Genomic DNA, 18,419 nt, shown 5'->3' with positions numbered 1-18,419 from the left:
TCGGTAAGTATTCCAGTGACCCCATACCTTACTCCATTTCCTGGGTCTCCCCCGTGTTACATAGAACGTTTGCTCCCTGAATATACACCAGTCCATGTTTTCCATCCAAGCCTCGACCGTGGGAGATCTAGGGGAGCCCCACAGCTGCGCTATATCCCTTTTTGTTACCATATTTCCTAGGGTTGCCCACTATGTCTGTGCGACATTAGTCATTTGGTTCCTAAACATTCAGGAGACAACGTCTGGCCTCGGGCAACAAATCAACGCCAGTAGCCTCCCTCATCCTTTTGTGTATAGCCATCCAAAAAGCAGCTACTGCAGGACATTCCCAAATTATATGTAGAAACGTCCCAAGCAGCCCACAACCACGTTTACAGAGACCATTTGAATAACCCATTTTAACCAAGCGTGGGCCAGTAACAGACTATGCAGAATCTTCTGTTGCACAAACCGGAAACGTGCCGGAATCTCGACCTCCTTGGGAGAAGAGATAGCAGATTGCCAATCCTCGTCGTCTAATTCAAGACCGTCTCGGGTCCATACATCCTGGAGGGACACCAACAGGTCAGTTCTAACAATAATTAGCTTTCTATAAATCAAAGCAATAGTACTATCTGGCACATGACCATCCAATATTCTATCCTCAAGTGGAGAAGACTCCGGAATAACGGCACTCTCAGGGAAAACCGAAGTCAAGGCATGATGAACCTGTGCATATCGAAAATATTCCCAGTCATTCAGGTCGTACTCCGCCTTCAATTCCTCAAAAGTCTTAAACTTGCCTTTCACCCAGAGGTTACCCACAGTACTAATACCAATCATATCCCATTTTTCAAATCCTTTAGTTTTCCACAGGTTACCCAGCTTCTCGGAAGCAAAAAGCGGGGTCAGACGGGTCAGTCGATCTCTCTATCCCCTCGCATTATTAGCACAGTGCCAAGCCCGAACAGCAATCTTTGTGGGCCTGGAAAGTTTCCCTCTACCCAAACAAGAATAAAGCGCTCTATAGTAATGGCCCCCCGGCAACTCCCACCTGTCCAAGGCAAACGCTGGGTTTATTACGGGGCCGTACATACCATGATTAATGGCCCCCAGCTGAGATGCCCAATAATACTGCTTGATGTCAGGGAGAGAGATACCACCATCATACCATGGAAGCGTCAATTTGGCGAGGGCGATACGCGAACACCCATCCCAGATCAACTTTCTCTGAAGACCCTCGATGGTACGAAAATAACTCGCAGGAATTACATCAAAGGTATTCTGAAGAGCATTGAAAAATCTCGGTAACGACAAACTTAAAGAGCGCAGCACGGCCGAGCGGCGAGAGCGGTAGCTTACGCCAGCGCACCACGTCCAACTTCAGCTTGGTTAACGGTGGGAGCAAATTCTGTTCATATCAGGCAGCCGGGTTTAACGAAACATAAACCCCGAAATACTTGAAGCCTGTCTGTGTGACCTGGATGGGGCAACCACGCGGCAGAAGAGGGACATCTCCCGACAGGACATACAAGTAAGACTTAGTCCAGTTAATGACCAGACCTGAGTTCTTCCCGAAGGAGGAGAGGACATCGAACAAAACGATTAACGACTTCCGGGGCGAAGTCAGGTACAACAATATATCGTCCGTGTAAAGCGAAATACGATCCTCGAGGTCAGGGGCCCACTGGATACCCTTCGACGGTTCCCATCTAATCCATGCAGCAAGAGGCTCAAGAGCAAGAGCTAACAGAAGCGACGATAATGGACAACCCTGTCTCGTGCCCCTACCAAGAACGAAGGGCTCTGAAACCCTACCATTCACCACCACTTGAGCCAACGGTTCCTCTTACAGGAGTCTGACCCAGCCTATGAAGCCAGGACCAAACCCAAACTTGGCAAGTACAGCCCACAAATACGGCCACTCCACTGTATCAAAAGCCACCGTGGCATCCAAGGAGGCCAAGATGGCCGGCTCACGCAATAACGAAGTCCTCGCGAGAACACCATGTAAACGTCGCAGATTCAGGGCCGTATTCTGATGTGGAATGAAACCGGACTGGTCTGGGTGAATCAAGTCACCAATTACCTGTATTACTCGGTTAGCCAGTATCTTAGCAAGGATCTTGGGTTCCGCATGAAGGAGTGATCTAGGCCTATAAGAGGCACAGCGGTCCCTTGGTTTCCCTTCCTTATGTATCACCACGATGTTCGCAAGACGCTGATCACGGGGAAGGGAGCCACCATCTTGCGATTCCAGGAACATGTCACGAAGATATGGCGCGATCTTATCGGACGCAATTTAAAAAGTTGAATGGGGAGACCATTAGGTCCTATCGCTTTACCTGAACGAATAGCAAGAGCTGCCTCATCCACAGTTATTGCGGCATCTAGCAACTCTCTATCAAAGTCAGATAAGCTGGGCAATGCAATGTCGCGTAACAATAAATGGGAGTCTTCTTCGGGCCTATCCGATACGGGCGAATACACTTCTCGGAAATGTTCCGCGAAACTCTGGACAATCTCCTCGGGCTCAGTCACACGCGTACCATTTAATTTCTCTATCACAGGAACCACACGACTGGCCCTCTCCTTTTTATCTAACCATGCTATCAGCTTGCCAGCTTTATCCCCAACAGCGTACAATCGACCCTGTTGCTCCCTGCCCATAACTTTTGCGGCGTCCGTAACCAGCGCCCTATAGTCAAGTTGCTTAAGACGCATCCTCTCAAGGGTGACTCCCAATTCCAATTCATGATCCAGTTCGGAGATCTCTGCCTCAAGCCTAACCACCTCCTCGCGGCTACTCTTCTTCAATCCAGCAATCAATGATAGCGCCTGACCTCGGATGACCGTCCAGAGCGATACTGCAGAGGTGACCGATCCCAAATTCTCAACAAAATACTGGCCAAGATATTTGACCAACTCCGAGCGGGTCTTAGGGTTATGGAGATACCACGGATTAATCGGGGCTACCCGTCCCTCAGACCCGATATTCACGTCTATCCCAATCCACAATCCACAATGGAGAGTGGTCGGATATTCCCCGCGCCAAATGTCGTACTTCAATTATGGAGGGTGCGTGCGCAGCCAGTATTAAAAGGTAGTCAATCCTGGAAAGGCTACAATGTGCACCTGAGTGGAAAGTGTTTTGATTCTGAGCTGGGTGTAACAATCTCCAACAGTCCCCTAACCCCAATGTGTCAATAAAACCACTAAGCCAATTCTGTGACCCAGCAAGGTCTCTGGGTGGGTGTCTATCTTCCCTGCCAGAGTTGACAGTTGAAATCTCCGCCCATGACCAGAATTCCCTCGGGGAGTCCCAACACTAATCGCCCCAGGTCAGAAAAAGTTGTCGACTGTAGTCCCAGGGGGACGTAAACTGAGATCAAGGATATGGTTTTAACCTCCCACCGTCCAGTAAGGGCTACGTAACACCCCCTATCATCTAAACCTGCTACATCTATTTCTAAGGGGAGGGACTTCCTAACTAGAATACCCACCCCTCGTGATCCAGAGGTGAACCCCGCATGAGCAACCATATGATATCCCCTCCGGTTCATGGCACGACAAGTGTTACAGATCAAATGAGTTTCTTGTAACAATACCACATCGGGAGACGGCCTTTTCAACAATTGTAACACAACCCCTCATTTTATCTTATCCCCCAGCCCATTCACATTCCAGCTCCGTAATCTCAATCCCCTACCCCCCCATCCCAGAAGTGAAAGCAAATCCACCTCCCCTCCGAAACCAACACCCACATCAGATGATAAAACAATACGTTGCCTTGCATTGAACTTAAACACACCCACTGAAACATCCCCCCACCCTAAAACCAGAAACCCGTTACAACTCCCACCGCCCTGCACCCCTGCGTGAAATTAAATAACCACCCCAACTTGCAGTGTGCCTGTCGCCCTTATATCAAACAAGCCTACAAAAAAGAAACCCCCTAGGAGGAAGAGTCAACCCATCGCCCCGCCAGTCCCAGACATGACACATTAAATCCTACATCCAAAGTCATCGAACCATTGCAGGGTCCTCATAAAGTTCAGGGGCCAGATACCATGTTCCTATTCCTGCTCCATCGGGCCGCCTTCCGCTCCTCCAGAATGTTCCTCTCGGCCACGTTGGTGCGGTAGAGTGTCAAGCCATTCTCCCGCATTCTCTGGACGATCAAAAAAATATGTAAAAATATGCAGTCTAGCTAGGAATAACATTGCATATTTCAGTTCCATGTCTCTCAATCGTCTTTTGATGCCCAGAAATCCAAGTCTTTGTTTTTGGACTGCCTGTGTAAAATCCGGGTAGAAACTTAGTGGTGTTTTCATATTTTGTAGGTCCATTCAGCCGTGAGGCCTGCAGGATAGCGTCTCTATCCCGGAAATTAAAGATTCTGGCGATGAGGTCTTGGCGGGGCACCCACCTTCGGTTTACCGCCCAGGTACTCTGTGAGCTCGCTCAACTGCGAAGAACTTGCTCAGACCCCTGGGAGCGAGGTGTTTAGTAATAAGATCTTCCACAAACAGATCAGCTGCCGGATCTTCGGACTTTTCCGGGACCCCAATAATGCGCACGTTGTTACGCCGGGCCCTACCTTCAAAGTCCTCCAACCGGCGCGCTAAAAGATCATTTGAGGTCCGCAAGATGCGAACCTCCGTCTGCAAGTCGGATACGTCGCCCGTTAGCCCCGGACGTTTTCAGATCTAAAGATTTGACCTTTTCATTAGTTTTTGATAAATCCGTGCGGATCAGATTCACATCGATCGAAACTGTATCCAGCTTGTGGGCGAGAGTTTCAAATTGCTGGCCGATGGACGCCTTCATACCATCAATGGCACCCATGACATCTTACAAAGTCAATTCTGCCGATGAGGAGGGATCCTCCTTAGTACCATCCAGTGACTGCTCGGTCCACCAGGGGATCCTTTAGAGTGGGCATACCGATCCATATTGTTTGCTTGGGTATAGGTACCCCGCCGAGTGGTCTCAGATTTTAGCTTGTCGCCATCAGGCTTAGTCGCCATTGCAGACAAGAAGGCCTTCCACAGTATATTCACTCGAGAGAAATGGCTGCGATCAGAGTATCCGCAGCAACCAGAGGCCACAGTCCGTCCTGGCCCTGTATCCGATGTCAGGATATCGCCTTATGATTGTTAAGTCACCGAAAAAGCGTTCGCTGGTATCGGGCTTCACTTTCAGAGGGTCCGACTGGAGCCACGAAAAACGAAAGTGAAAGTACAAGTCTGTGATTCCTCAGGCCGCTGTTGTTCAACTACTGCCCGGGCAACATGCCAACTCGAGCTCCGGGCATCTCCGAGGGGCAGGCGGCAATATTCCCGAATTCCGTTTCAAATTTGGACAACAGTGTCAGTCTCAGCCATGGCTAGTCTTCAATAACCCGTCGATGTATTCAGGATAATTTTCAGGATAGATGCGGGAGGTTGCAAGGGTCTCCGGAGCCCTGTGCTCACGCGACCATCTTGGTTGCGTGCGAAGCTACTCCTTGCACCCCACACTTAATGCATCATTCTGCAGGGAACCTGGATTTGTATTTGCTTTCTCATTGTGGTTATATTATATTTCTTTGCTTTTTTTAATATTAGCTTACACTTACAAGTATGTCATTACTGTAAGTTCTCCTCCTGGACCTCTGCAGCGTTCGACACAGCACACTGACACAGCGCCTCAGCAACACCGGAATCCAAGAGAAGGCACTGGAGTGGATCATCTCGTTCCTCGACGGAAGAACCCAGAGAGTCCGCCTCCCCCCGTTCCTTTCCGCGGCCACCAAAGTCATCTGCGGCGTACCTCAAGGATCCTCGCTCAGCCCCACCCTCTTCAACATCTACATGAGCTCCCTCGCAGCCATCGCATGCCAACACAACCTGAACATCCTTTCCTACGCCGACGACACCCAGCTAATCATCTCCCTCACCAATGACCCCGCCACCGCCGGAGCCAGCCTACACGAAGGAATGAAAGGCGTCGCCGAGTGGATGAACAGCCGCCTGAAACTGAACTCAGAAAAGACGGAAGTCCTCATCCTGGGATCATCCCCCTCCGCCTGGGATGACTCCTGGTGGCCCCCTGCTCTGGGCACCACCCCCAAGCCGACAGACCACGCACGAAACCTGGGCTTCGTCCTGGACTCCTCCCTCTCAATGACCAAACAAGTCAACACCGTCTCGTCGTCCTGTTTCAACAACCTACGCATGCTCCAAAAGATCTTCCGATGAATCCCCACCAAAACCAGGAAGACTGTCACCCAGGCCCTCGTCACCATCCGACTGGACTACGGGAATGCCCTCTACGCTGGAACCACAGCCAAACTACAGAAAAGACACCAGCGCATACAGAACGCCTCCGCACAACTCATCCTGGACATCCCCCGCCACAACCACATCTCTGCCCACCTGAGAGACCTGCACTGGCTCCCCGTCAGCAAAAGAATCACGTTCAGACTCCTCACCCACACACACAAAGCTCTCCACGACCTAGGCCCCAAGTACCTCAACAACCGCCTCACTTTCTACACTCCCACCCGCCAGCTGCGATCGACCAACCTCGCCCTCGCCACCGTCCCACGCATTCGTAGAGCCACCGCCAGAGGTAGATCCTTCCCCTACCTGGCGGCCAAGACATGGAATTCCCTCCCCATCCACCTACGGCTGACCCAGGACCATCTCTCCTTCAAGAAGCAACTCAAGACCTGGCTTTTCGAACAGTAGCAGACCCTTCTACTCCCAGTGCCTTGAGACCCTAACGGGTGAGTAGCTCGCTCTCTAAATCTGACTGATTGATTAAGTTTAAAGCATCCATTTACCAAAATAACGATTCCTGTAGTAGGTGTTACCTTCAATATGAAATTTTATGTGAGTTGCTAGCGGTCACTATTCCTACTCTTTAATGATACTAATATCTTTCACGATGCAAGGAGAAAAAGAAAGAAAACAAGTTACTTACCTGTAACTTTGGTTCCTCAGTATTGGTAACTTTCATAGAATTCCATGCTTTGTATCATTTCCCGTCGTCGGAATGGGAGCCTCAGTAGTATAAAAACCATAGAAACAAAAGAGAAAAACAGGTCTAGGCCTCATCTCATTTTGTATCCTATCACTCTCTGTGTAAAAGAGACCAAACTTTTGCCAGGACCAATCAGAGCAGCCTCACCCTCTAGAACCTTCCTGAGAGAGCTCAGAGCCTCAGATTTTCATAGCCGTTGTGCAAACCGCCACTATCTCATGTGAAAAGACTGAGCTTTCCCAGGGGAGGCGGGTGGGCGCATGGGAATAAATGAAAGTTACCAATACTGGGGAACCAAAGTTACAGGTAAGTAACTTGTTTTCTTGCCCCAGTATTGGAACTTTCATAGATTCCCATGCTTTGTATCAGAGTAGCTAGCAGTAAAATACCAAGACACATTTTGTAAACCAGAAAAAACATGGTATCAAGAACCACATAGCAATACTTATAGTAAAGTAAGAAAAAGTAAACAAAATGTGCTCACCAGGATGGAGGGACTGAAGGGAAAGCTCACCTCTCAATGAAAAAGATTCTGCAGAACTGCTTGACCAACAGCTGCGTCGTCTCGTCATGCAGACTCTAGGCAGTAATGCCTCATGAAGGTATGAGTACTGCTCCACGTTGCTGCCCTGCATATATCCTTAATGGCGACTCCAGAGAAAAGAGCCACAGATGAAGCCACAGACCTTGTAGAATGGGCACGAACCTTACTGTTCAAAGGCTTGCCCGCCTCCTGATGGCAAAATTGAATGGCACTGGATATCCAGCGGGAAATGCCACTCTTTGCTAAAGGAAATCCTTTCCGTGGTGCGCTGTAGGAGACGAACAACTGGGATGATTTCCGAAAGGTCCTTGTACGTTCTAAGTAGAATTTTAAGCATCTCTGAACGTCCAAAGAATGTAAAGTGCGTTCCGCAGGTGTAGAAGGACGCGGAAAGAAAGATTTTAAAATCAAAGGTTCATTCAAGTGAAACTCAGATGGTACTTTCGGAATGAACTTTGGATTGGTGCGAAGAATAAGAACATCCTTTTTGAATTGAAGAAATGGATGTACAATGGAGAGGGCTTGAAGCTCACTAACTCTTCTCGCTGAAGTAAGAGCTAGAAGGAGAGCAAGTTTCCAAGAGAGGAACTTCAAGTCTGCCTTGTGCACCGGCTCAAACGGAGGTTTCATGAGTTGAGCCAGGACAAGATTGAGCTGCCAAACTGGAGGAGGAGGTCGAACTGGAGGGTACATTCGAAACAAACCCTTCAAGAACTGTTTAATGATCCGAGAGGACCATAAGGAAGGGCCTGAAGAAGTACGCCGAAACCTTGAAATGGCTGCAAGATGGACTTTCACAGACAAATGTGCCAACCCAGATTTAGCCAATGATAGAATATATGGTAAGAGTTGGTGAGGCAGAGATTCGTGAGGATGGAGACCTTGTCTTTGACACCATAGGCAGAACCTTCTCCATTTTGCCTTGTAAGTCTTATTCGTGCTCGGTGTTCGAGCCTGTGACAAAACGTCTCGAAATTCTTGGGAAAGATTTAGATGACTGAACTCTGTGTTCAGGAGCCACGTTGTCAATTGGAGCGATTTCGGATCCGGATAGTAAACCTGCCCCTGATTCCTGGACAACAGGATTGTAAGCGGATCGGAGGAGCCTGGGAGAGTCGCAGGAGCTCCGTGTACCAAAATTGTCGGGCCACGCTGGTGCAATGAGAATCATCTTGCATGGTTCCCTCTTCATCTTCTTGAGTACTCGAGGAATGAGGAGAATTGGAGGAAAAGCGTAAAAGAATGCACAGAACCAGGCCATCGAAAGAGCATTCCTCAGGGACCCCTGATGGTGAACCTTGCTTGCCTAAAACCGTAATTTGGCGTTCACTGGGGAGGCAAACAGGTCGATGGTAGGTGTCCCCCAAACCGAGAACACCTTCTCCAGAATGGACTGATTCAATTCCCATTTGTGCGTCACCTCAGTTTGTCGACTCAGGGCGTCCGCTTTGACATTGAGTGAGCCTGCCAGGTGTTCGGCCCTCAGACTGATATTGTGAAGGATCGCATAATCCCAGAGTTTCTGAGCTTCTGTGGAGAGAGTCTGCAATCTTTTTCCCCCTTGCTTGTTTACATAGTGCATGGCCGTCGTATTGTCCGTCCGGACCAGCACTGAACGATTCGAACTCTGGGAAGGAAAGCCTGTAAGGTCAACCGAATGGCCGTCAGCTCCAAAAAATTGATATGGCACTGGCCCTGATCCAGGCTCCAGTGTCCGCTGACTTGAAGTTCGCGGAGCACCGCCCCCCAGCCTCCCAAAAGAGGCATCCGTGGTTATGATGAGGGGGATGGCTAAATTCTGAACGTCAGACCCTGTGCGATATTGTCTTGTACCAGCCACCATTCGCATGCCTTTCTCATTGCCGAAGTCACCAACACCTTGGCGTTGAACGATCCGTCTGCCTGGCGCCAATGTGTCTAGTTCTTCCTGTAGAGGGCGCACTCGCAGCCTGCAATGATGAATTAATGGTATGCAGGATGACATCGACCCTAGAAGGGACTTGTATTGACGGACTGACAATCACTTCTTCTGGAAGAGTTGGCTCCTCTGAAGGACGAGCCTTGCACTGTGTGGTGTCCAAAATGGCTCCCAGAAACTGTGCGGTTTTGGAGGGTAGTAGAACTGACTGCCTCTGTTCAATTGAAATCCCAGGTGTCTGAATAACTGAATGTAAGTCGAAACAGCCTGAGAGGTTTCCTCGAAAGATGGAGCCTTGACTAGCCAGTCATCCAAGTAAGGGAACACCTCCAGGAACGTGTCCTTAGAAAAGATGCTACAGGTGCTAACACCTTGGAGAACACCCGAGGTGCAGACCGCAGGCCAAACGGAAGCACCTTGAATTGGAAATGGCTCTTGCCCACTGTGAACCGCAGATATTGCCTGTGAGCTGGGTGGATCGGAATGCGGAAATATGCATCTTCTAAATCCAGGGAAGCCAAGTAGTCGCCTGGGTATAAAAGAGGAAGGATTTCCTGGAGAGTGACCATCCTGAAAGAGTTTGATGAGATAAGTGTTGAGCTCCCGTAGGTCTAGAATGGGGTGCCAAGTCTCGGTCGTCTTCCGCACCAGGAAGAACCTGGAATAAAAACCTCTTCCCCTCTGAGAAAGAGGTACCGGTTCTATTGCCCCTTTGAGGAACAATTGATGGTCTTCTAGATGCAGTAGTCCCAGATGTTTTTTGCGGATGGCACCCGGAGCTCGTGTTGGAGGAAGGTCTTGGAATTCCAACGTATGGCCACTCTGTACAATATTCAGGACCCACTGTTCCGATATTATACACCTCCAGCTGTTCAGACAAAAAGAAATCCTGCCCCCCACTGATGTGACTGGGAGGGAAGGAACAGCAGGTAGAGCCAGGAGGCAGCTATTGTCGCTTGCCGCCGTAACGTTCTTGACGGTTCTGACGTCCTCGCGGTGTTTGGCGAGAGTAAGACGCCGATTGTCCCTGCCGCTGATTAGAGTACTGGGTCTTGTAAGATTGAGACGGTTGAGATGAATATCTCTGCTGGGCGTTGCCTCTATACGAAGAGAAACCCCTGCCACGAGCGCCCTTAAATGGGACCACATCTGGCGATCGTATCTGCCCAGAATGGCGAGAGAATTAGCTGCTCTAACCAGCAAGCTGGACATGGTTGAATACCTCTTCCCCACATTATCTAGACGTCTACCGTCTTTGTCTGGAGGCGTAGTCAAAGGCGTCGTCGGATTCTTTGACTTGCTTTGGGCGGCCTGAGAGATGACTGAATCAGGCTTAGGTACCAAGAAGACAAGCTGGACTGCCTTCCGAAGCCTTCTACTTTTTTTCCAGTCTGGGAAGAACCAGAATCACAGTGGCTGGATTTTATGCCTTCCTCCCACACATGTTCGATGATCGGAATGGATTTGACATATTTCCTGTATTGCTCCTTGAAATCGTAGAGGAAGCATTACGACTCCTCTTGTAATCGGCAGTCCAAACGTTTGACGCTCTCTCCATTAGGTGATGGAACCCTCCTATGTCCACAGGAGGGGATATAGATGTATCACGACCAGTGGCGTCCGGGTCTTGCAGGCCACTGTCAACCTGATCCAGATCTGGGTCCTGTAATGGGTCGGATAAGGGATCCACTTGAACCGCCTCCTCGTCCGAAGAGGTGTCCAGCTGGACAGGATCGGTTGGGTCCGATCCTGTGTCCGAGGTCGGACCAGAGGTATAACCTGAGCTGGGAGGTGGGGCACCACCTGCGAAGGAGGCGGACCAGCAACCGACTGTGTTTTTGGCAATTCCTGAGGAGAAGGCTGTGTAGAAGGTTCCGAAGGAAACCTGTTTCTATAGTCCTGTAACATCAGTTGAAGATCAGTGAGCAGAGAGGCAGGCATGGCCACCATGTCCTGTCCTAAACCAGTAGAACGTCGCTCCTGTGAAACATAGTGCACCTGTTGTTCACGTGCATGCTCGAAATAGTCCTCAGTGTCATTGTCCTGCAGCTTTACATTCAAGTCTGAGGGACTGTATGCATCACCATAATGACCAAACTCCTCTGACTCGTCCTCTAGGAGCATATTCGGTGGATGCAACGACACTCGTCGTGGGGATGTCATTTCCGGGGTAATTTTGATCTTTTGCAGTGGAAAATGCACCTTTTGACCCGTCGACGGTCTCGACGTCTTCGTCGACGGAGCAGCAGTCGTCAACGGTGTGATCACCTTCGTCGACGGAGTCTTGGTCGTCGTCAGGGCCATCGTCGACAGGGCAGCCGCCGTCGTCGACGAAGCTTTAGTCGTCGACAGAATGATAGTTGAAGCAAGGTCAAAAGTCGACCCTCCCTGTCACGGAGAGTCTTGGTAGAGAAGGTTCTACAGATCTTGCAGTCGGTGACCTTGTGGTCCGGGTATAAGCAATAAATTAAGTTGTCATGCTTATCCTCAACAAAAAGTCGTTTTTTACCACATGAGGCACAGGACCTGAACAGGGCCTTCTTCTCCTTGTCAGACATCTTCTCAGTAGTTGAAAGGTATTATAGAATCCAAAAATCCAAAGAGTTTGTAGAAGAAAAACTGAGCAGAGCTCAGTGGAGACTCCCTAGCACAACCTGCAGTAGAAAAATCTGAGGCTCTGAGCTCTCTCAGGAAGGTTCTAGAGGGTGAGGCTGCTCTGATTAGTCCTGGCAAAAGTTTGGTCTCTTTTACACAAAGAGTGTGATAGGATACGACATGAGATGAGGCCTAGGCCGGTTTTTCTCTTTTGTTTCTATGGTTTTTATACTACCGAGGCTCCCATTCCGACGACTGGGAATGATACAAAACATGGGAATCTATGAACGTTCCAATACTGGGGCAACATTAAAATACGATTCTCAAATGATACACAAGCAGTAACTTCACTGTGTAAAACCATCTTACCCATCAATGATTTGTATTTCAATTTACTGAAAGACTAACAATTAATCAGCACAAGGATTAATGAACCGAACACTCCAAGAGGAGTGGATGCATTAAGATTGCACTTACCTAGGAACAGCAAGGAGAAGGAGATAAAACTGATCAGCATTTGATAGTTTTTCTTTTTCATCTTGATAGGCTTTCAGGTTCTCGATCTATGGAGTACAGTCTATTAGGGTAGCAAAGTAAAAGTGTAATGCTAAAGTACATGTTCACAGAAAGAGAATAAGGGATCCAGTTCTTACCTCATGTTTTTCGGGAAGTAATTTCAGGAATTGCTTTAGGATATCAACATCAAACTTTGACCGGTCCCCTTTCTGTATCATCTCAACAATTTTTTCATTTGGACTGTGGAATGAACAATAGAAACAAAGAGGCGAGTGACAGGAAATATCAAACAACAGCTTCCGAGGAAAATGTCATCCACTAAACTCCCCTGCAATATAAGACCGATACTACCTAGGAGGCGTACATGTAGTCTAAAGTTTGAACTACAGCTTCCTAAGAGATTTAAACTGTCTAATGCAAGTCCATGACTTAGCAAATTCACTCTGTGGTGAAATATGGTTTATTAGTAGGCGTTAGTAGGGACCTGCCCCTATTAATATGGCCACAATCGCAATAGAAGGCCCAGTCAAGGTCTCAATAAATGATTCCCAAGCTCATTCCTTGGTAGCTGGCTGTGAGCAGACAGGCTTAACTTGGGAGACAGGTGTGTAAAGCATTTAAAACCTCGAACACATTAGATACATAAGACCGACACACAATAAAAATCCAATTCATAAAAACAGGAAATATTGTGATCAAAATGACAAAAATCAAATGTAGGGAACCAGACATATAATTTTTAAAATAATAAACACTTCCTAGTGCCTAAAAGTCAGAAATGCCACTTTGAGACATCTGATCGTAATTCACTGGGACAAAGTAAAAGTTTCAGGATGACCTTGAAGGAGCGCAAGTTGGACATTCTTAGCGGAAGGGCCCGTTCAAGTGTTTACCTTCTGACTTAGTCACTTTTTTAAGGTCTTTTATCTCGAAGTTGAGGGAGGCTCCTTGTAAGGCCAGCTTTGGGTTGGACACCCCGGTCAACACCTGGAAGTCTCATCGATGACTAAATTCTCAAGAGCTTCAGGGGGCGACCCCAAATCTCAGGTCGGGTTGCGTTTCAACGTCGCCAGCTTGACTCTTGTTGACTGGTCTGAAACCATTTGAAGCTTTTTACCAAAAATTCTTCATTCTTCTCCAAACTTCTAGATCTTCTTCCAGAAGGTCGTTTTGGGGTTTCATCCCAAGGAGCAACTTAGAGCTTCTGGGACTTGGATTGGTGTTGTGAATACTTTGAAACCCCAAAACGACCTTCTGGAAGAAGTTCCTGAAATGCACCTTGCCACATTTTTTAAAGTCCAGCCGAAGGTGGCCAGCTCATTTTTTCTTGCTGGAGATGACGCAGGTGGCGCTCTTTAACCCTGTTGCTTTCAGGGAGTTCACTCCATCACTTTTTGAAGCAAGGCAAAGTCCTTCAGGCTGTCGTTCACAAAGTGTGCAGCAGGTGCAGGCCAGGGTTCCAGCAAGGCAGTCCTCCATGTAGTTTCAGATAGGGATCTGAGGTGCTGGGCATCTCTCCAATATTTATCCAGTGTTCCTGGTTGACAAACAGGGGGGGGGGCACCCCTAACAGGGTGCCACTGTCAGGTTTGACCTCTTCTACCAAAGTGTAGCATATTCTTGTCCCAGAAAGCACCATTCCTTTAAAATCCAAAATGGGCAAACTTTCTCCTAAGGTTAAGATCTGGTTAGGCCAACCCACTGGTGTGGCTAAGTTTCCCTAACACTCCTCTTCCAGCCCCTCTGCTAATTCAATTACTGGGGTGCTGTCTGGCTGGCGGTGCCGGAAGTGGGAGTGAGCCTTTGTCCTGTTCTAAATGTCATCCTTCTTTGAAGGCCAGTTTGGCTACCCTGCCCCCTTTCTGACTTGCAGATCTCCTCCCATCTGGTGTCCTTTGTCTCTTTGCAGGCCACTTTACACCTCATCAAAGCAGTTTTGATCAGCCTGCTAAAGGCTGGCCAATCAGGAAATGCTCCTGGAAGACTGGATTTTAGTTAGTCAGAAAGGAAAGTTCTATAACTTCTTTTCTGAGAGAAGTATAATAAATCTAACCTTGGAAGTTGTTGGATTTATTATTATTATAATTTTAATAATTTAGGGTACGTTTTTAGCTCACTTGTATCAATAGTTGTCTTTTATTAAAGTAGTCCCGTGTTAGCCTATAGAATCGATGTGCTACAATGCTACAAAGGGGGAAATAAAAATAGGCAGTTTTTCTCTCACTAGGGCATATAAAGCATCTTTTATAATTTCACTGCATATAGTTACAAGGCACCCTACCCCTGGGGCATCTAGGTGGGACATTAGAAGTGACTTATATAAAAAAAATAAGGTTGCTTAAGACTTTGGAATTACCTTTAATTCCCAAAGTTACATTTCCATATAATTTACTTTTTTCAAAGCAGTCTTAAAAGCAGGGTTGCCTTCAAAATCTGGGCAGGCAACAAAGCAGTGCACACTTAAGTGCATTACTTCTGCTGGGCCTCTTAACTTACCACATACGAGGGGGCTCATATGTAGGTTGTCATACCAATTGTAATTACACCCAATTACCATATACCTTCTACACAGAGCACTGGCCCTGGGTCTGCTTAAAAGATCCCAGGGCACAATCAGAATAAGTTACCACCAGTGTGTATGGAAAAATGGGGGTGATCAGGGCAAAAAGGATGACTTTCTCACACTCAGTATAAATATGTATGAAGTATTGAGATTGGCATAGCTATCCCAGGTGAAAAGGTTCAGTGATATAAAATACAAGGTTTGCCACTGTGAATCATAATTCCACCATCAGAAACTTAATACTTTAAGGTAATAGCGGTTGTGCAGTGAACCTCCAACTTGTGAGGAGTAGTAGTTTCTGTCCTGTAACTCCAGTTCTGTATAGGGGTATCTGTTATAGTCATAATTTAGTGAATAGTCCCGCCCATGTGCGTGGACCCCGGAGCAATAAAAAACAATCTCTTAAATCGTCAAACAATGCAGACCTGCACTGACACTTAAGAGAGAATTTAAAGACATATAATGCAGCCTATATTCACAGGCTACACTGTCCAGTACTTCAACTAGAAATTCCACTAAAAACCCACAAACATCACAGCCTGTCCAGTGTTCTCCACAGAGAAAAACCTTCCCCTGTCAGCAAAAGTCTCTGAAATGATAGAGAAAGTAGTGGACAGACAAGCCCCATAGGCTCCCATATGTGGCTCAGTACAGGATACTGTGCCTTAAAGAGTACCTTCCAGAACTCTCTCAGTATCCCAGAATGCACAGCAGATCCCTTTTACTTTGAGTTCTTTTTGAAGGCGTAACACGCCAGACCTGTAGCATTCCTTACATAAATATCTTTCTCCACCGGGGAGGAGGGCGGGCGCTTATGACTAACAGAGATAACCCTACTACAGAACTGGAGTTACAGGACAGAAACTACTTCTGTAGTAGGGGATCTCTGTGTATAGTCCTAATCTAGTGAATAGAATTTATTTATTTATTTAATTATTTTTAAAATGTATAAAGCGCATTGTATGCCCTTGGGCGTCTTGGCGCTAAGCAAGAATGGCAAGCCCATCCCCACACCAAAGCGGCGATGGAGAGAAGAGAAATAACACCACTACTGTGCGAACAGATTTCGCAGCGAAGCCTGCCCAACCAGAGCATCTGTCCTGGCATCAGTGTCCAGACAGTAATGCTTAGCAAAGGTATGGACCGCTTTTAAGTGGCCGCCTTGCAGATTTCTGCAATTGGAACATTACGGAGCAAAGCAGTTGTGGCAGCTTTGCCCCTGGTTGAATGAGCCTTAGGTTTACCCCCTAAGGTCTTATTAGTCTTCTGGTAACACAATTGTATACAGGACATAATCCACCTAGAGATGGACTGTTCAAGGTAGCAAGACCGGTCCCGACTGATCCATAGTTGATAAACAATTGGCCTGACCTACGAATATCTTTGGTTTTATCCAGATAAAATTTCAACACCCTTCTAACATCCAGGGAATGAAGAGACCTTTCCGCTGGAGTGGAAGGATTCTGAAAAAATATAGGTAGTTATGATCTGGTTAACATGGAAATCAGAGATAACCTTCGGAAGAAATTTAGGGTGAGTATGCATAACAACCTTAGCAGCATGAAATACAGTATAAGGTTCTTGGCAACACAACGCCTGTATTTCACTCACCCTGCGGGCCGATGTAATGGCCACGAGGAACACCGCCTTCCAGGACAGGTGCTGCAACGAAGCCTTATGAATAGGTTCAAAAGGCTCCTTCATCAACCTGGACAGCACCACATTCAATTCCCATGAAGGCGAAGTAAGCCGGACAGGAGGAAACACTTTCTTCAAGCCTTCCAAAAAATCCTTGATCACAGGGATCTGAAAGAAGGAAGTCCTGTAGGCAGTCAGCGCAGCGAGATGAACCTTAATGGAATGGAAATTAAGGCCAGATTGCACCAAATGTAGAAGATACAGAAGGATGACATCTTCCTTACATGTCGTCCGATCATAATTCTTGGATTTGCACCAGATGCAGAATCTCTTCTAAGTATGAGCTTAAAATCCGTTCCGCTCGCGGATTTTGCGAATTTCTGTAAATTTGCGATCCGCGAACTCCCGCGAATTTACCGAGAATTCGCAAATCCGCGAGAGGCGGATCCGGGCAAAAGTTGAAGCCTGGCCTGTTGTAACTATTTTACGATGGCGCCGGCAAGCTGCCAGCGCCATCCTAAAATAGTTACTAACTTAGCTTCAACAGGAAGCTCTAATAGATAAAATAAAGCCGGTGCTCGATTTTATCTATTAGAGCTTCCTGTTGAAGCTAATTTAGTAACTATTTTAGGATGGCGCTGGCAGCTTGCCGGCGCCATCGTAAAATAGTTTACAACAGGCCAGGCTGGTGTGCTTTCTTTTCCCAAATGTACCATGGAAAATCAGCTGTGAGGCTGGATAGAGGCTTTTGCATCCTTGACTTTCACGAGCGCAATACCCGTGCTGTTCTTGTGACCAGGGGCTTCTTTCTCTTCATCTGCTGAACTGATCTTTCTCTGACCTTTTATGCACACAAGAGGCATGTGAACTCGCATGGAAGCCCCGCACGTTTGGCCCCGCCCACACACTCGCGGTTGCACCATCTTCCCGCCATTCACCCACTATGATGGACAGCTCACTCAAGGGACCCCTGCGCCCTTCGGGGCGATTGCATAGTAACACACACATGGTCGCTCGAACTAGTTGATGCTCAAATTCAGTGACTCATTCATTAGCCCAAAAACAATCGTGAGCGTCGTCGAGGCTGGACAGGTGTGCCTTCTTCCCAACTCTACCGTGGAAAATCAGCTGTGATGCTGTATAGAGGCCTTTGCATCCTTGACTTTCACGAGCACAATACCCGTGCTGTTCTTGTGACCAGGGGCTTCTTTCTCTTCATCTGCTGAACTGATCTTTCTCTGACCTTTTATGCACACAAGAGGCATGTGCACTCGCATGGAAGCCCCGCCCCAAATCCGTGGATCCGCAAATCTGCGGATCCACGATCCGCAAATCCGCAAATCCGCGGATCGTGGATCCGCAAAATCCGCCCATGCTTAATCTCTTCCCCTTGTAAGCATAGTAAGTCCTAGTGGAAGGTCGCTTAGCTCCTTCAATATGTCCATACAATCTTCTGGTAGATTCAAATGGCCATACTGCACTCTCTCAGGAGCCATGCAGCCAAACTCAAAGACAAGAGGTGGGGTGTACCATCAGACCCCCGAACTTCGTGGGAAGGTCCGGCTGCACGGCAGCCGTATGCGAGGAAGGAGAGACCGGTAAAGCAGTCTGTGAACCACCACTGCCTGGGCCATTCC

The 18,419-nt window shown here is 47.8% G+C and overlaps 1 protein-coding gene across 1 annotated transcript in view; it reads right to left on the bottom strand.

Moving 5' to 3' along the window:
• The window catches only part of LOC147690261 (inverted formin-2-like), a 429,441-nt gene that overhangs the window by 131,410 nt on the left and 279,612 nt on the right, over window positions 1-18,419 (bottom strand). The window contains exons 11-12 of the mRNA XM_086936660.1: window positions 12,719-12,821; window positions 12,543-12,628 (exon numbers count right to left, since the gene is read on the bottom strand). Coding sequence (XP_086792786.1) covers window positions 12,543-12,628; window positions 12,719-12,821 — 189 coding nt within the window. The remainder of the gene's footprint in view (window positions 1-12,542; window positions 12,629-12,718; window positions 12,822-18,419) is intronic.

Source organism: Lissotriton vulgaris, chromosome 9 (genome assembly GCF_964263255.1).
Source record: "Lissotriton vulgaris chromosome 9, aLisVul1.2, whole genome shotgun sequence".
In the NCBI taxonomy this organism is placed as follows: Eukaryota; Metazoa; Chordata; class Amphibia; order Caudata; family Salamandridae; genus Lissotriton; species Lissotriton vulgaris.
This window is presented reverse-complemented; position numbering and strand designations above follow the sequence as displayed.